Source organism: Phocoena sinus, chromosome 11 (genome assembly GCF_008692025.1).
Source record: "Phocoena sinus isolate mPhoSin1 chromosome 11, mPhoSin1.pri, whole genome shotgun sequence".
Lineage (NCBI taxonomy): Eukaryota > Metazoa > Chordata > Mammalia > Artiodactyla > Phocoenidae > Phocoena > Phocoena sinus.
The window spans coordinates 37,080,355-37,098,888 of record NC_045773.1 but is presented as its reverse complement, the minus strand read 5'-3'; the positions used below and the strand labels follow the sequence as shown (position 1 = coordinate 37,098,888).

The following is an 18,534-nucleotide window of genomic DNA, read 5'->3' as shown; positions in this document are numbered from 1 at the left end:
TGCCTGGCCTCTTCTTCCCTGGGACACAGACCCAGGACTCTGGACTTCCTCCTGTGCAGACCTTGATGGAGCTGGAGGGTTGCCACTTCCCTGCCTTGGACTCCTTTGCCAGAAGTGTCCACATGTGCCCAGGGGCTGTCCTCATCCCAGCATGCTGGTCCCTGGCCTGAAGAGGCACCCCTGGGCTCCTTCCTCTGATCATTCCTAGCCTAGGAACTGGGAGAGGAAGGAGGCAGCTAGCTGGCAAGCAGGCAGGTTCCCATACCTGGGTCCCGAGAGAGCCATTGGGTGGGTGGGTGGATTGAACTTAATGGGGCCAGGGAGAAATTATCGCCCTCCTTTGCTCCTTTCAGGCCTGCAGCCTCTGGGACACCAATCATTATTTAAGGCAAGAAAGAGGGGTTGGAGTCCTGTCCCAGGGTCAGAGGGAACCACCTATAATTCAGGGAGTAGTCCTGGCTCACTCTTGAATACCTCCACTCTGGGAGCCATGACTGAGGCCCCAGCAAGAAGAGGGCCCTGGGCCAGCAACCTGGCACTTACAGGGCTCATCTCACCTCTGTCAGTAGGTCCCAGAGGTCATCTTGGGGCCGAGGAGGCTGAGGGAGCAGATCGCACCCCACCCCACCGCACCCCTCACCCTGGGCTCCAGCTGAGGTTCAGTGAAAGTTCCAGGCCAAGTCCCAAACGCCAAGCAGTCCCCAGCTGTGCTGGGCTCTGGGCTCAATCACCATGGAGACAGGATCTGAGGAAGCTGGCCCACCCGTCACTTTCTGTGATGTTTGATAGCTGCCCCCTTCCGTCTCACACAGGAAGGGAAGCATATCTGCCTTTTCTCAATCTTGATTCCTACGCACAGTAGGCCTGAGCTCGTTGCTCCTCCTTGCCACCCCCAACTGCTGACAGTGCCTCTGACCTGAGGAGGTGAATTGAGGGGCTGCTCCTGAGCAGGGCAGTTGAACCTGCCCTGGAGGACGTGTTGGGGGTGGGAGGAGCAGGCCGGGAGAGATCTCAGGGCTCTCCAGCCACTTGCAGAGTTCTCCCATGGTCCCTTCTGCTGCTTTGTGGCTCAGGAGCCACTAGTGGTTGGGGATGGGTAAGGACTTCTCTGGGATGACCCAGGCATAGAAGAAGAAAGTCCTTAAAATGCTTCTTCCCAACACCCTCCTCCCGTGTAATTGGTCGAGGATTTCTCAGGACTTCTCCATCCCACTCCTGCCCCAGCCTCCTCCTCAAACTGGGGCTCAGTGTGGGCCAGAGGCAGGGATATGGCTGCCCCTTGGGGAGCCCTGCATGGGGGAGGGACACAGGAGAGCAGGCCTCCTGGTCCATTCTCCTGTCCTCAGGCCTTATGGGCAGTGTTCTGGCCTTGGAGAAACCTCTCTCCAAGCCTGAAATGGGGGGTGGAGGAGGGGACACTACTTAAATCTCTGTCCTACCCTCAGCTCCTCAGGTTGGGGCTGAATGGTCTTTAATGGACTGTTGGCGGCTGGGGGGCAGCAGGCTTTGTGGGAGTGCAGGGAGCTGAGGCTAATTCAGGGTAGGGAGAGGAGTATACAGCAGGCTGTCCTCCCTCACTCCCTCCCTGTTCTGTCCCTCTGCCCTGCCAGTGCAGCTCAAGACAGGGCAGAGGGCAGCTGGAATGAGCCTCTTGAGCCAGGGGCAGCTTTATTATTCATGAGCACACTGTGTATGCTGAGTTGCTGGGCTGGTGGGAGAGCCTCAGTCCTCTCCCTGGAGGAGGGGGTGGGGGCCCTAGCTAACCTGTGCTCCCTCTTCCTCCAGGAACTGACACGATGAGTGACACAAGTTCTGTAAGCCTGGAGGTGGGTCCTGGCAGCCGGGAGACTTCAGCTGCCACACTGTCCCCTGGGGTGAGCAGCCGTGGCTGGGATGATGGTGACACCCGCAGTGAGCACAGCTACAGCGAGTCGGGTGCCAGCGGCTCCTCCTTTGAGGAGCTGGACCTGGAGGGCGAGGGACCCCTTGGGGAGGCAAGGGTCGGCCCTGAGGCTGAACCCCTTGGGGTTGCCAAGTGGCCCTGGGAGCCCAGTACCCCTGAGAAGGGTGAGGAGTAACCCGCAGCCTGCACCTTCCTGTGGTGCAGTTGCTAAGGAACTGAGCAGCCTCTTCAGTCCTCTTCTTCCTCCACCTCCCGGGCTCAGGCTGGGGCCAGGGGTCTCAAGGGGACCTGACTTCTACTGCCCTGGGCCTCTGGCTAAGCCTTCTCCTCACTGCCCTGTCAGCTCCCAGAGCCAAAGGAGCCGGGACTGTTGGCACCGAGCCCCCGCGGCTGCCACCCCTGTTACATCTTTTTTTCAGATTCACATTGGAGCTTCCAGGACCCAGAATAAAGCAAATGCTTTTCTTTGTTTTACCTGGATTTGTACTGTGCATTTGTTTGTTCCACAATTGTTCTGGTTATTGGGGACCCCAGAGCGGGCAGGAGCACCCCCAACCTGAGGAGAGGAAAGAACTTGGCCAGGTACCCTGGGGGGGGGGTAGAGGGAATTGGAGGCCTTTCACTCCCTGTTCTTTGGCCCCACTTGACAGCTGCCCCTCCATTGCAGCAGCCCCAGAGGCTCCCCCAGGCTGCTGGAGAGCAGGCAGATCAGGACAAGGGGTGTGAAAGCTGAGCATGGGGTGCCCTCTGGGGCTCAGGAGTGGCGAGCTCACAGCCTGCCTCAGTCTGCTTCCAAGGGATGCCTTTGTGTCTGTGGCTAGAGTGTGCCTGTGCTGACACTGTTATCTGTCCAGCCGGTGAGGACATCCCCGCTGTGCCTGCCAGTGGCTGTGTATCTGCGTGTGTGCATGTGAACACACGCATGCCTTTGGTCTTTTATGTGGTGGCTGTACCTTGTGTGGATGGCTATGTGACTCTGTGCACATGTTGCTGTGCTTAGTGTCTAACTTTGGTTGAATTATAGGGGTGTGAGCCTGGCTATCTGGGAGCGTCACTCGGGGGTCTTTGTCCATATACAGTTGTCTGTGTGTAGTTATGTGTCTGTGTACAACTATGTTTGGCGGGGTGTGTTCATGTGTAAAGCTGTGTGTTTTTCTGTGTCCATATGTAAAACTATAGGTCTTTGCAGCTGTGTGTCCATGAGTATAGCTATATATGTGTGGACATGTTCACATGTACAGCTACATATATGTGTTCATGTGTACAGCTGTGTGTCCACATGTAGAGCTATGAATTACAGCTGTGTCTGTATACAGCTGTGTGTGCAGTTGTGTGTTTATGTGTACTGCTATGTGTGTGGCTGTGTCCACATGTACAGCTCTGCATGTAAGGCTGGGTGTGTGTGTGTGCATAGCTGGGTGTGTAACTGCATGTCCATGTGCTGTCGCGGGACTGTGCAGCTTACTTGCTGCAGGCCATATAATGGCCACTTGGGCTTGTGCTGTGTTTATAAAGCCCCATGTCTTTTGTGAGGCTGCCTTGGTGAGTGGGCTGGGACTGCTGTGCAGCTCCTCTCACTTCAGAACCCTGCTACTGTCAGCCCCTCTGCTTCAGGGGCCCAGCCCATCACTCACCTACCCCAGGGAGCAGTTGCTCTGAGACAGTGGAGAGGGGGGAACAGCAGGAGCTGGCAGACAGCATGTCTGTCTCTCCAGCCTTGTCTGACAGCTCTGAACCCTCATCCTGCTGCCACCTTGCCTCATATTAGCAATGGAGTTTGTTTGGGTTTGATGTCTTGGTCTGTTGTACAGCTGTGCTCTTTCCAGAGCAGTGGAGCCTCCAGTTTCTGTGTCGGGGGAAAATGCCTGTCCTTCCTTGGTGACAACCCCCTGCCCCCCAACCCCCAACGCCAAGCCCATATGTAGGTGTGTGTACCAAAGGGACCTGGGATTAGCATGTGCTCATTGGCATGCATCTGAGCTAGCCTTACCTCTACTGACACCTGTGGAAGAAAGGGCAGCACCAGGGGAACGTGTAGAGATGCTGTGCCCCTAAGTACATGTTAGTGTGTGCATTATGGCTCTGGGGCTAAATCTGGGTGCAGCCCCCCTCTCCAAATCCCTCAGTACAGTGTGGCGATGCAGATTATCCACCACCCCTACCCAGGGGTATCCTTCCGCACTCTGCTGCAGGAGGGAAGAAGACTCAAGAACATCTTCTCAGAGCTGTCCTCCCTCTGCTCGGGCTCCAGCTCCTGCTCCCTCCTATGCAGCAGCCAGTTTCAGGAGCCTCTTCCCCAGCCCCCTCCCTCCCAGATCCCCCTGCCAGCCCCAGCCTGTCCCTCAGGGTTGACCCTGAGTCCCTGGTCCTGCAACCCCACCCCCCCACCCCAGATTGGTATCTCTTTGCCATTAATGCCCTTTGCACAAGAGAGTGGAGATTAGTGGAGGGGTGGGGGGGAGGTCAGGGCTGGATGTGTGTGGGGTGTAGTGGTTTTAAAGGTCATCTGCAGGAAGGAAGAGAATGTCCCATCCTCCTCTGATCCTACCCCCCCACACTCCATCTTTTCCTTCTAGTGACTCAGGCCCCAGCTCGCACTTGGGGCTGAAGACACATTCCCCCACCCCAGGCCTGGCATGTGGACGGAACTGCAGTTCATGGATACGGAGAATCAGTGTGAGGACAGGGATGCAGCAGGCTAAGCGCTCCACCTATCTCCTACGTGCCTCTTTACCTATCTCCCAGTGGACCCCACTACCCTAGGGCCAGCCCTCCCGCTCTCGCAGATGGGAACCCATAGCACTGTGCGCACCTCCCGGGGCTCAGTGACCTTCCCAGCCCAGTGCCTCATGCCCGCTGCTCTCTGGAACGCAGTCTGACTTGGGGTGGAGGGGCCAAGAGGCAACTGCTCCAGCACAGGGTGGGAGAGCCCGAGGATTCAGCACCACGCGGCGGACAGCGCCGGGCCGGTGCGCCTGAAGAGGGGAGCGTTGGAGGAGTCCGGGGGGAGGCGGAGGCCCGGTTGGCCGCGGGAGATCTGGAATGGGGAGGAATGGAGGAGGGGCTGAGGGCGGGCCGGGGCCGGGGGCGGGGCGGGCCGCGATTGAAAGCTGCAGGTTGAGCGGGCGGGCGGAGAGCGCAGAGCTGCCGAGCCAGCGAGCGAGCGAGCGAGCGAGCGAGCGCTCTAGCGGGAGCTGGAACCCCGCGCCCCGGCTCCTCTCCGTTTTTCTCCGCGCCAGAGCCGGGCGCGCAAGGTAGGGTAAGCCTGGTGGTGCCGCGGCCGCCACCGACCTTATCGATCCTGACCCCACGTCCTGGGGTCCCACGGGCCCTCGAGTTCTGGGGCTCCTGGGGCTGAGACTGGCCAGGGCGTCCAGACAACGCTTGCCAGGAGCTCCGGGAAGCGGGAAGACAGCCCTAGACGTCCCGCCTTTCTTCCCCAAAGAACGCACGCTCTGCCTCTCGATCCCTCGTTCTTCCTGCCCCTCCGTCCTTTGGTCAGTCTTTCTGTCTGTGCCTCTGTCTTTGTCTCAGCCTCCCAGGCTCCATCGCTCCCTCCCTGAATCTTGTGGCCCAGGCCCCCAGGCTGCCCCATTCTAGGGTTCTCTCTCCCTTCAGGATTCTGTCCCTTGTTGGAGCTTTGGTCCCAGCCACCCCTGTGGGAGGATCGTGGTCTTAACCAGTTTGGACCTCAGCCCCCATCTGGGTCCATGTCCCCATCTGTGTTGGGCTTCATGCTTACCTCTCTCTCCTGTTTGCCTGCTTGAGCTGCTGCTTTCTGGCTATGCACAGGATCACAGTTCTCCTGGCCTAGCCCCAGTGGCAGACTAACCCTGGGGAGCTGAGGGGGCAAAATGAAGAGCCCCAGTCTCTGTGGCCAGGATATGGGGTCCTTCAACTAGTTCTGCCCTTCTTCAGGCTCAGTTTCCCTCTGCTAGCCTTCCCAAGCCTGTGTGATTGTGACAACCTGTTTGGGATGGGTGTCTGGGAGGGCAGCTGGGGCACAAATACAGGGTGCAGAGTGGAAGAGGGAGGCAGGGTCTCTGAGGGCCGGGGCCAGGATGGACAGGGCCCTGAGACCAAGGATGGGGAGTCTGGAGATGGTGACTTTCTCTGCTTGGTTCTGAGCTGAAGAGAAAACGAAAGCAAAAAGTCTCAAACGGCAGTCTATATAGTGCTAGCGTGTCCAAAATCTCACCTTGAGCCCTGTTTTGATATTTTGACCAGATGGACTGCCCCCCCACCCCTGACACACACATACACTCACATCTACTTTCCCTGTTGACTTTAGGACCTGTGGTCACTTCGGTGTCCCTTTCTAGGGCCAGCCTCTCTACCTTGCTATCTAACTTCCAAAGCCTAGAGTCTCTATTACTTCCCCAGTCAGGGAGTGTTGGGGATGGCTTTTTAAGAACGAGAGGCTGGGAACCTTGGGTGCTCACCTGGGCTTCAGTTTCCTTAGAGGTTGGAGACTAACTACCCTTTGTTCTCAGCCAGCGATGGCTCCTCTCTGGAAATCCAAGGCTCAGGATAGGGACTGGACTCCCAAGTTTGTAACTGTGACCTTCTGCTGCAAAGCTGTTGACTTTGGGGTCCCGGGAGGTTTTGACAGGGTGTTGGACATTCTTCTGGGTCTTCTGTTTTCTGTTTGGGCCTTTACTCTCTGTAATCCTCCATCTCTGCTAAATTTGGGATGGGCACAGAGCCCATCTCCAGCCGCAGATCTGGGCAGGGCTGAGAGACAGGCCAAAGGGGTGTCCCAGGAGTTTCTCATCCTAGTTAGGGGCACCACCTCTCCCTGGCTCCTCAGTCCCTGGGAAAGGAGTTTGGGGGAGGCAGAGTCAGAAGGGGTAGCCACTCTCAGGTTCCACTGTTCCCTACCTGTTTGTCTGTCTGTCTGTCTGTCTCTCTCTCTCTCTCTCTCTGCAGGAGCTGGGTCCCTCCTCATCCTTTTCCTGTCTGTCCTTTCCTGGTCTATTTATACCTCTCTTTGCCTTTGCTGCTTCTGCCCTCACCCCCTGGAGGCCCAGGTCTGCTGGACCCATCCATCCCCTTTGGGGCCATGGGATCACTGCTTGGGTTCCTGGCTCTGCTGCTGCTGTGGGGCGCTGTGGCTGAAGGCCCAGCCAAGAAGGTGCTGACCCTGGAGGGGGACCTGATTCTGGGTGGGCTGTTTCCGGTACACCAGAAGGGCGGCCCAGCAGAGGAGTGTGGTCCTGTCAATGAACATCGCGGCATCCAGCGCCTGGAGGCCATGCTTTTTGCGCTGGATCGTATCAACCATGACCCAAGCCTGCTGCCGGGCGTGCGCCTGGGTGCACACATACTCGACAGTTGCTCCAAGGACACACATGCCCTGGAGCAGGCACTTGACTTCGTGCGTGCATCACTCAGCCATGGTGCCGATGGCTCACGCCATGTTTGCCCCGATGGTTCTTATGCCACCCATGGTGATGCTCCCACTGCCATCACTGGTGTCATTGGCGGCTCCTACAGCGATGTCTCTATCCAGGTACATGGGGGCTGTTTAAGTGGGGGCTGGGGAGGGAGGCCAGAGGTGGGGACCTGGAATTCCTGCTGAGCAGGGGCTCTGGGCTACCATGCATTAGAAGAGGGACTAGAAGCTTCCTTCGAGTAGCTTTTTACAGAAGACTAAGAAAGTGCCCCTGTGGCAAAATGGGAGTACAATTTTAGAGACTGTGCAAGGAAAGCATCCCACTTCCAACACATACGCACACACACATCTGATGTTATACAGCCCTAAGAAACTTAATAGGCGTTTTGAATCCTGGCTCTCCCACTTACTGTGTGACTCTGGACATTATTTCTCTCTTCTGTGCCTCAGTTTCATCCTTATAAAATGGGACTCATAATACTTACCACTCTTAGGGGTGTGGTGGAAATTTAATGAGGGGGCCTGGCAGATCATAACGGCGTAATCAACATTAGCTGCTATTGTTATTAAGCCATTTCATAGATGGAGAAACTGAGGCTTGGAGAGAGGCAAGGCACAAGTCCAGGTGCTCACAAAGTAGAGACGTGAACCTAGGGCTCTCAGCCAAGGACCTCCAGGACTGTCAGGTCATCTGTCTTTGGATTGGAAAGGGGTGGAAAATAGAAGCCAAGAGCAAACCAGAGAAGAGAAACGGGGGTTGGGGACCCAGAAGGAAGAGAAGCAGGATGTGTGTGGAGGTGAGGAGGAGGGTACCCAAGGGTCTTCAGTGGGTGTACGATTTGAAGGGGTGGAAAGGGGAGGGAACCAGGTCCTCCCTCCTCCTGTTCTCCCACAAGGGGTCAGCAGAGGGCTCAGCTAATGTCCCTTGCCACATCTGGCTGCTTTAGCCCAGGTGGGATCCTCCCTGTCCCTGACTGGGTTCCTCCTCTTGCTTGGACTCTTACCTTCCTGGTGCCTGACATAGGCTGCTGGAAGGTGAGGTCAGAGCTGGGATTGGGGTTGGGAGTGTTGCAAGGAGGGCCTTGTCTGGGGCCTCAGCTTCCTTTAGGAAGCCAGCAGAGGGCATTGCCATCAGAAGCAGGGCCAGGACCTCTGACCTGGAAGGCTTGTTTAGGAGAAAGGAAGCAGGAGTCTAAACCATGAAGGCAGCTTCTGGCCTGGGGTTGGGGAAGCCTGCTCATACCCCTATTGCAGGGAATGAATGACCAGTCCTACTAGTCCCAGCTACTGGAAGTGTCCAGCAGTAGCTTGGACAGGTGTGGCTGTAGCAGCACCTACATCTGCAGCCCTGGGGGTGCAGAGGCAGGGATGGGTAGGCAGCCTCCCACCTGCTGATGTCTGCAGGGGCCTCTGGGGTGCTTTCCCAGCACCCACTCCTCACAATTCTCTTCAGGGCCCCATGTATTCATCTCCAGGAGCCTAGTTACCTCTCTCCAACCCCAAGTTGCCTGCCTCCTGCAACAAGGCCCACACCTCAACATCAGTCTGCTTTTTCCTTGTCTGGGTCAAAGCAAAGCTCAGTCCTTTATCCATAGGCTGCACCTGCCTGTTAATGATTCCTCCATATTCTGGCCCCTCCTCTCTTGCCAAAACCCCTATCATCTTCCAGGCATTGTGGCTTCACATACATCATTTTTATCTGCTTATCAACCTTGTAAGGCAGGAATGAGAAACTGAGGCTCAGGGAGGTTTGCTAACTTGCCCAGGGGCACAGAGTTAGAAAGTACAGGGAAGACATTGACACTGTCAGAGTAAAAACCTGTGTCCCAGTTGCAAATACAGGACCTAACTCCCGCTTGTGGAACCTGGGCCATGCCCTGCTCTCACCTACCCACCATCCCACCTGGTCCTTGGCTGGACCCCACCCTTAGGGGCAGGTCCCAGGAATCTGGGGGTGGGAGATCGGCTGCCAGGCAGGCAGTGGTAGGCAGGAAGCCTTGTTTATTTCAGGTTCAGGCATCCAGTGGAGACCAACTCTTGGGCTCTCAGAGCTATGGAGCCCTCAAATCTGGGTCTTCCTGGGGGAGTCTTTTCCTCCTTTCTCCATCATCCCATCAGAATTGACTCCGGGGTAGAGAGCTTAAGAGCCCTGAGCATCCCACTTGCCATCTAGGGCCTACTTTTCCCTGTGCAGCCAGTGGCCAACCTCTCTCCACCCAGGACTTGGGCTTTCCCTTAGCTCTCTCTTTGTTACTGCCATGAGTCTGAAGGGAGACAGCAGAGGGGTTCAGGTGTGGCTCAGGACCCTGGTGCCTTGGCCCTGGGTCTTTCTCAGCCCTTGGGAAGGGATAGAAAACTCCCTGCCACCAGGGGGAAGACACATCAAGACAAGTTATAGGTCTTGGGCTTCCCTGGTGGCGCACTGGTTGAGAGTCCGCCTGCCGATGCCGGGGACACGGGTTCGTGCCCCGGTCCGGGAAGATCCCACATGCTGCAGAGCGGCTGGGCCCGTGAGCCATGGCTCCTGAGCCTGTGCATCGGGAGCCTGTGCTCTGCAACGGAAGAGGCCACAACAGTGAGAGGCCCATGTACCGCACAAAAAAAGAAAGATATAGGTATTTTCGAGAGGGAGACCTCAGGGCCAACCACGTGGGCACTTGATTCCAAGGTCCAATAGCTGTGGGGGCACATCTGTCTTCAGCATTTGACTTGGTCTCTATCTTCGCCCTCTCTACCCCTCCCCCAGGTGGCCAACCTCCTGCGGCTATTTCAGATCCCTCAGATCAGCTATGCATCCACTAGTGCCAAGCTGAGCGACAAGTCCCGCTATGACTACTTTGCCCGCACGGTGCCCCCTGACTTCTTCCAAGCCAAAGCCATGGCTGAGATTCTCCGCTTCTTCAACTGGACCTACGTGTCCACTGTGGCATCCGAGGGCGACTACGGCGAGACAGGCATCGAAGCCTTTGAGCTAGAAGCCCGTGCCCGCAACATCTGTGTGGCCACCTCGGAGAAGGTGGGCCGTGCTATGAGCCGCACAGCCTTCGAGGGCGTGGTGCGAGCCCTGCTGCAGAAACCCAGTGCCCGTGTGGCTGTCCTATTCACCCGTTCCGAGGACGCCCGCGAGCTCCTCGCTGCCACCCAGCGTCTCAATGCCAGCTTCACCTGGGTGGCCAGCGATGGCTGGGGGGCCCTGGAGAGCGTGGTGGCAGGTAGCGAGGGCGCTGCTGAAGGTGCCATCACCATAGAGCTGGCTTCCTACCCCATCAGCGACTTTGCCTCCTACTTCCAGAGCCTGGACCCGTGGAATAACAGCCGGAACCCCTGGTTCCGCGAGTTCTGGGAGCAGAGGTTCCGCTGCAGCTTCCGGCAGAGAGACTGTGCAGCCCACTCCCTGCAGGCTGTGCCCTTTGAGCAAGAGTCCAAGATCATGTTTGTGGTCAATGCGGTGTATGCCATGGCCCACGCGCTGCACAACATGCATCGCGCCCTCTGCCCCAACACCACCCGCCTCTGTGATGCAATGCGGCCTGTCAATGGGCGCCGCCTCTACAAAGACTTCGTGCTCAACGTCAAGTTCGATGGTAATGGTGCTGGCCAGTGTCCACCAGGCAGCTGGCCCTCGGAGGGTGAAAGGGAACAGGCCCTCAGGTTCTAGTACACGGCTAAGAAAACAGCCCATAGCAAGTAAGGGCATTACCCAAGGGGCTGGTGTCAGAGCCAGAACAAGGACAGCTAGGCAGAGAGGACTCCAACAGGAGCCAGGACTAAGGTTCCACTTTCTGAGTTCCTTCCAGAGAGTAGATGTCTGGCCTGGTCCTTCACTGTGAGGATCTCTGGTTCCTGCTTGGGCCTTGCCCTTTATCTCCTGTCTCTTTATCATGCAGGGAGTAGGGATGAGGAGACCTCAAGCCCATTGTCAGGCAGCAAAATATCAGTGAGAGTCAGAAGGAAGGTGCATCAGGATGACACACTATTTTCCAGGAAAATTTCTATTCCTAATCTTGGTTTTCCACTCAAGGTGGCCACAGTCTCTTCAAACCAAAAGTTATTTTAATAGAAGTTCCAGCTTCAAGAAAAATAAATGCCTCAGAATCATCGTTGTGCTTCAGGAAGAATCACTGTGGGAACAGTGAGAGAGGGTGCCAGGGCTGACAAAGCTTGGAGTACTGGACCAGGATCAAGAGGAATAGTAATTCCAATAAGACTGACATTCAGAGTTATGGGAGAATCAGAGTGGGGGTTAGTGTTGCATTTGGGTCTGATTGGGTTGACATTAGAACAAGGCTGAATTTAGCCCGCTGGGCTAAGTGGAATTTATGGTAGGGCTCAGGTTGGATTTTGAGGACTTTTTTGGGTAGAAAGAGTAGGGGCTGCGGGGGACCTGCATTCAACACCAGGCTGCACCATTCACCACGGGGCCTTAAGTACATGATCTGCTAACTTGAACACCATTTCTCACTGGGACCTGGGATGACAGGGATACCTGCATTCTGAGCCTGGCTGAGAGATGTGAGGTTCACAGGGGAGTGGGGATGGGGAGTAGAGTGATTTGTGAGCTGCCTGCCAAGCATATTCTGGTGAACATTGGTGGTTCCAGGTGACCACTGAGGTTGGGATTCAGCTTGCACTGGGATCAGTGTTAGGACTGTCCGGGGCTGGAGCTGGGGATGTCATTGATGGGATTAAAAGTAGGACCAGGACTAGACCTAAGGTCGAGTTTAGCCTTAGGGGGTCTCCATGGTAGGTTTGGGGAAAGGGCTGTGGTGTGTGTTGGGATAAAGTTGGGGTCTGGGGTCTGGGTTGGAAGGTCTAAGGCTGGGTTTTGGGAGTTATGGTTGGGGATTGGTGTGGGCATTAGGTTTGTGGAGGTGCCTGGATTTTAAGGTTGGGGTTCTATTTGGGGCTTAGGGTTGGGGTTTGTTGTAGCTTCTCATTTAGAAAAATGGCTGGGGTTAGGCTGGCTTTAGTGCTGGGTTGAGGATCAGAAGGATGAGGGCTGACCTAAGCTTTGGAGTTGGAGTTCTATGTTAGGGTTGAGGTCACATCAGGATGACCCACCAATCCAACCCTCTCTTCCTTCCCTCCCTGACCCCAGCCCCCTTCCGCCCAGCTGACACCCACAGTGAGGTCCGCTTCGACCGCTTTGGGGACGGTATTGGTCGCTACAATATCTTCACCTATCTGCGGGCAGGCAGTGGGCGCTATCGCTACCAGAAGGTGGGCTACTGGGCAGAAGGCCTGACCCTGGACACCAGCCTCATCCCATGGGCCTCCCTCTCAGCCGGGCCCCTGCCCGCCTCTCGCTGCAGTGAGCCCTGCCTCCAGAATGAGGTGAAAAGCATGCAGCCAGGGGAGGTCTGCTGCTGGCTCTGCATCCCCTGCCAGCCCTACGAGTACCGGCTGGATGAGTTCACCTGTGCTGACTGTGGCCTGGGCTACTGGCCCAATGCCAGCCTGACTGGCTGCTTTGAGCTGCCCCAGGAGTACATCCGCTGGGGCGATGCCTGGGCCGTGGGACCTGTCACCATCGCCTGCCTAGGCGCCCTGGCCACCCTCTTTGTACTGGGCGTCTTCGTGCGGCACAATGCCACCCCAGTGGTCAAGGCCTCTGGCCGGGAGCTCTGCTACATTCTGCTGGGTGGTGTCTTCCTCTGCTACTGCATGACCTTCGTCCTCATTGCCAAGCCATCCACAGTGGTGTGCACCTTACGGCGCCTCGGTTTGGGCACTGCCTTCTCCGTCTGCTACTCGGCCCTGCTCACCAAGACCAACCGCATTGCGCGCATCTTCGGTGGGGCCCGGGAGGGAGCCCAGCGGCCACGCTTCATCAGCCCTGCCTCGCAGGTGGCCATCTGTCTGGCCCTTATCTCTGGCCAGCTGCTCATCGTGGCTGCCTGGCTGGTGGTGGAGGCACCAGGCACGGGCAAGGAGACAGCCCCTGAGCGGCGGGAGGTAGTGACATTGCGCTGCAACCACCGTGATGCAAGCATGCTGGGCTCGCTGGCCTACAACGTGCTCCTCATTGCGCTCTGCACACTCTATGCCTTCAAGACCCGCAAGTGCCCTGAAAACTTCAATGAGGCCAAGTTCATCGGCTTCACCATGTACACCACCTGCATCATCTGGCTGGCCTTCCTGCCCATCTTCTATGTCACCTCCAGTGACTACCGGGTGAGCTACCTGCTCCAGGGTGGGCTGAGGCCTGGGGGTGGGTGGGGGGCAGGGTGGAGTGGGACACAGGACCTTCTATTTCCTGATATCTCATTTAATCTTCTGATAACTCTGAGGCTCCAACAGGTTAAATCCTCACCCAGGAGCACACAGCTTGTGGTGGCCCAGTTAGGAGTGGACCCCAGGGGAAGGTGGGAAGGTTGAGTGGGGCCTGGGGAAATGGCCATGGAGGTGGAGGAATTAGAGCTGAGAAGAGATTTCAGGACTCAGATGTTATCTCCTAACCTGGGTGGAGGTGGAGGTGCCGAAATGTGTCCAAATCAGCAGAGGCTCTACCCTGCTCCACTGAGGGGTTGGCTGCAGAAGGGGAGACCTGGTCTCTGCTTTTGTGGAGCTCCTGAACTAGCAGGGTGATTGACCAAAGAGCTGCTGACTGGTTTAGGTTGACAAAAGGCCCCAGTGAGAATACAGAAGAGGGAGGTGTGTATGTGGTGGTGGTGGTGGTGTGTGTATGAGTGTGTAGGAAGTCAGAGAGGGCTTTTTGGAAGAGGGGTCCTTGAACTGGACTCTGCAGCACAGGCAGATGGGAATAGGTAGGGTGGAGGAGGTGGGGAGGGCAGCCAATACGGAAGCTGATTGGAGCAGAGGGTCTGCATTGCCCTCCCCCTCGCTTGGAGTTGAGGTGGGAGGGGTGTACATGGTGGAAAGGTAGGCAGAGGTGAGAGTGAAGCAGGAATGGGAATGGCAGAGCTATTAAACCAGCAGCCCCAGAGGGTACAATGCTTTGATGCCCCTTGGAGCTGTGCAGTGTGGCGAGGTGCCCCCAGAGCTGTGTAACCCTGGGATTGAGAGATGAAACCAGGGAGGTCAGGAAAGGTGAAGCAAAGAGGGGGAGGAGATCTGGGGTGTAGGGTTCAGGAAGGTCAAAGCAGGTGAAAACTGTACCCCAGTTGGTGGCTTCCTAGCAAAATTCCAACTGGCACTGAGTGCTCAATGCGTCTCCTCAGCTTCAAGGGGCAATGGCTGCTTCAGATGGAGTGGTCAGGGCAGACCTCCCCAAGGATGTGACAGGTGAGCTGAGCTCTGAACAATAAGAGGATAATCTTGGGTAATCCTCACAATTCTGGAGTAAATTCTGTGGCTCTCCCCGTTTTACAGATGAAGAAGTGGAGACTCAGGGAGGTTCAATTCCTTGCCTAAGGTCACTCAGCTTGGGAGTATAGAGCAGGGTCTGAGCTGACAATTTTAACAATTAAAGGAGCAGGAAAATTGAGGCAAGAGCCCCTGCAAAAGCCCTTTTCCTCAGGACAGAGGTATGGAGGGCAGTGCCGGTGGCCAGGGACGGCTGGGTGTGGCTGCACTTGCACCTGCTGGGCCACCTGCCTGGGCAGTGGAGGCTCGAGCTAGGGAGGGAATCTGCTCTGACTCAGCCTGTATTTGCATATGATTTGCATTTGCATGCCAATCATAGGTGGCTAAGGACTTACCTGGCATGTACACACACAGTACCCACACACACATGCATGCACACACGGATCCCTACGCTCACACATGTGCACATACCAGCACACCTGGCAAACATCCACATCTTCCCACACATCCATATACATGCATCCTATACTTACACACACAACTGCACACTCTCACCACCCCCTACACACACACACCCCCTACAGATATTCATGCCCTTACATGCATGCACTCCATACCTGCACCCCTACACACCCGCACACACACACATGCCTGCACACCCACTCCCACATGCACTCTGCATGTTCACCCCCACAGCTGGTCATCCTGGAAGACGGTGCACTGGGGCTGATGCTGGGACTGTGCCCAACCTTCCTAAAAATTCTTTGGAGCTTGGCAGACGGACCAAGGTCCAGTGTTGGATGCTTACGGTCTCCCCTGCTCCTTACCCCACCTCCCGGGCAGGGTCCCTGGGGCCAGGCCCAGGCCTGTGGGACAGACTCATCCTTGACCTCTCCCATCACAGGTGCAGACCACCACCATGTGTGTGTCCGTCAGCCTCAGCGGCTCTGTGGTGCTCGGCTGTCTCTTCGCGCCCAAGCTGCACATCATCCTGTTCCAGCCACAGAAGAATGTGGTTAGCCACCGCACACCCACCAGCCGCTTCAGCAGTGCAGCTGCCAGAGCCAGCTCCAGCCTCGGCCAAGGTCAGCGTCCATCTATTTCTAAGACCCCTCTCCACCTGTGCCCCCTCTCCCCACCTTAGTTCCTCATCATGGGGGCAACTCCCTGGGTTGCTGAGATTCCTTGGCTGGGGGTGAAGTGCCCCCTAGATGAGGCTGGACAGGAGAGGGTGTGTGGGGGATGATGGTGACCTGCTCTCCGCCGCCCTGCTTCCCTACTGTATAAGGGACCTTGGGACTGGCCCCAACCTCCAGCTTCCTTTCCCTAGGGTCTGGCTCCCAGTTTGTCCCCACTGTTTGCAACGGCCGCGAGGTGGTGGACTCAACAACATCATCGCTTTGAGGATCCCCACACTCCTGCCCCGACATGGCTGCTCCCCAGAAGCCAGCGCAGACCCGTGTCCAGGGCCAGGAGGAAGATGGCTGGAGCACTGCAATAATGCCAACACCATGCCTGCCCCCAGCGCCACTTACCAACCTATTCACTCAAACCCTTCAGAGTCAGAAGTCAGAGTCCTTGGTCTGGGAGCCTCTATAACGACCACCAACTGCCCTTGCAACTGTGTTCCCTCCTTGCCAGGCCCAGGACTTGGAAGGGAGCAAGCCAGGGTCCACTCTGCACTGGAACAGGGTGGATGAGGACTGAAGGCCCCAATCCCCAATCAGCAAAGGTGCTTCCAGCCCTGCCCCTCCCTCCTTCTAGGACCTTTTAAAATTTTTATATAAGTTATTCTGGGATGGGGAGGGGGGTCAAAATGGGGGCCGTCGCTCCTCCTGCACAGTAGTTTGTCCTGTAGTTTATTTTGTATTATCTGTAAATAAAGTGTCTTTATTAAAAAAAAAAAAAAAATCACTCTTTGCCTCTGATCCAGGGAGGCCCCTCACCCCCACCACAGCCTCTCAACCTTCATTTTGCCAGTATTTGTTCACTCTGCTCTGTGCCTATGCTAGGAGGATCTGGTGGCCACAAGACAGACACAGTCCCGCCTGGTGGAGACACAGAAAATGAATAAGCCATCCTTCCTTGAAAGGAGCTGCTACAGACAGGCCAAGGCACTACTGGGGTGAGGATGGGAGATTTAAATGGACACAAGCTCACCTGGCAGTCTGGGGGAGGACGTGGACGATGTGGGTGATGGAGCAGGCGGGGAAGCTGACTGTGACCCTTGGGAACTGTGGGCTTTTCCATTGTCTGGCCTGCCTGGCACTTGGAGGAGCCTTTGGTTAGCTCAGAGCCAGGCTGAGCGGTTTGGGGTGGAGGGAGCCAAGAGGAGGCACAGGCTGGAGCATCGCCTGTTCATGTGGTGCGAACAAAGCCAAGAAGAGGGCATGAGGAGGGAGGAGGTGAGGTAGGGAGGGCAGTTGGAGAGACCATCTGATGTCGGACCCGGTGAGAGGTGGGAGAAGGGGGCCTTTTTCCCATCCCTGGAGGCGCTCGCTCCGCGGTGGGATTGTGGAGCCCAGCGCCCTCAAGCAGCCCCCGCGTTTGCAGTCTGGGACTCACCAGCAGAGGGCGCCGAGGCACAGGCTCGGACTCGACTCAGCCAAGCAACCGCTGCCCTCCTGTGGCCTAGGGGGCAGAGGGCACGCTGCTACCACAGGAGCAGAGGAAACTGACCTTTTGGGGGAGGCCCCAGACTGTGGTATCTTAGAGGGACGAGCTCCTGCACTGGGAGACGGGCAGACCAGGGACATTTGTTTTTTAAATTCATTTTTACTTTGGCAGCACCGGGTCTTAGTTACGGCACACAGGCTCTTCCTTGTGGCACGTGGGATCTTTTAGTTGCGGCATGCACGTGGGATCTAGTTCCCACCGGGACCCCTGAATTGGAAGCACCGAGTCTTACCCACTGGACCACCAGGGAAGTCCCGACATTTGTTATTTTTAAGTGAATTCATTTGCATCTATAGGCTGGTAAGGCTGTGGAAATTTGGGTTAACAATTTAAGAAATGAAAACAGAAAACTGAAAAAAGAAAATTGCAAGAATGGCTTTTCCTCTCCAGCCAATATTTGGGGTGTAGGGATGCCAAATAAAATACAGAATGCCCAGTCAAGTTTGAATGTCATATGAACAATGGAAACCTTTTTGGTGTAAGTATATCTCATGCGATATTTGGGACATACTTACATTAAACATTTTTATTGTTTATCTGACGTTCCAATTTACCTGGGCATCCTGTATTTTCACTTGCTCATTTTGGCAACTCTACTGGGGTGTCTCTGCCCCAGATCCCTGCCCTGAATGACCCAGGCCTAGGTGCAGCCCCTAGTGACCAGACATCAGGGCGCTGCGCCCCATGGGAATTGTGGTGCTGTTCCCTGCTTCCAGTGTGGCCTTTTCTGGGTCTTCATGCTAAACTGGATCCAAGGAACATTTGCCCACCCTCCCAGGCCCTGGGCAGGCCAAGACAGGACTTTGCAACTGAGCAACTCTGCAACTCCTCTTGCAGCTGAAAAGCAATCCTCCTTCGCATGGCTCAAGTATATTTTCCTTAAGATGTAATAATAATAAGTTTTAAAAGGTAGTAATTAACATGGTTCACAGCTAAAAAGGTACAAAGTGTATTCAGTGAAGACTCTCCTATCCCTGCCACCCATCCAAGGAGAGGGCCCAGAGGCCTGGGAGCTGGAGGCAGGTGAAGACTTCCTAAATGTCAGTCCTCAAGTCTATGGACCACATCCCTTTCCTTCCTCCCTTGCCATCCCCACGCCCCGACAGTGTTGAAGGTGGAGAATCTCTTGTCCTTCACTCCTTAGCTCTCAGTCCTTATCACACATTACTAAGACCAAGCGCCCAGTTCTCCCCCCAATCCTAAGTGTTCTGGGTTTATGTCCCTGCTCTCTTCTCCAATGCCACATTCATGTCCACAAAGCCCTGAAAGGGGTGGGGGCTCAGAGGCCCCTGCC

The 18,534-nt window shown here is 56.1% G+C and overlaps 2 protein-coding genes across 7 annotated transcripts in view; both read left to right on the top strand.

The window, feature by feature from the left end:
• Positions 1-2,378, top strand: part of TEX264 (testis expressed 264, ER-phagy receptor) — a 29,302-nt gene extending 26,924 nt beyond the window's left edge. For 5 of the 6 annotated variants that reach the window (XM_032647473.1, XM_032647469.1, XM_032647471.1 and 2 more), the window contains one exon: positions 1,786-2,378. In XM_032647473.1, coding sequence (XP_032503364.1) covers positions 1,786-2,078 — 293 coding nt within the window. In that variant the 3' untranslated portion in view covers positions 2,079-2,378. The remainder of the gene's footprint in view (positions 1-1,785) is intronic. The other variant, XM_032647468.1, reaches the window with a different exon arrangement.
• A 3,046-nt stretch (positions 2,379-5,424) lies between these two features.
• Positions 5,425-16,459, top strand: GRM2 (glutamate metabotropic receptor 2). The gene is made up of 5 exons (XM_032647467.1): positions 5,425-7,415; positions 10,045-10,882; positions 12,397-13,472; positions 15,469-15,649; positions 15,895-16,459. The coding sequence occupies exons 1-5, from the start codon at positions 6,966-6,968 to the stop codon at positions 15,966-15,968; spliced, it is 2,619 nt and encodes an 872-aa protein (XP_032503358.1). The 5' UTR covers positions 5,425-6,965; the 3' UTR covers positions 15,969-16,459.
• Positions 16,460-18,534: the final 2,075 nt, after the last annotated feature.

Bases quoted from the DNA above. Each gene is read 5' to 3' on its own strand.
- GRM2 (XM_032647467.1), top strand. From the start codon at position 6,966: ATGGGATCACTGCTTGGGTTCCTGGCTCTGCTGCTGCTGTGGGGCGCT. The intron at 13,473-15,468 runs GTGAGCTACCTG...CTCCCATCACAG, and splicing joins TCACCTCCAGTGACTACCGG to GTGCAGACCACCACCATGTG. The intron at 15,650-15,894 runs GTCAGCGTCCAT...TCCTTTCCCTAG, and splicing joins CAGCTCCAGCCTCGGCCAAG to GGTCTGGCTCCCAGTTTGTC.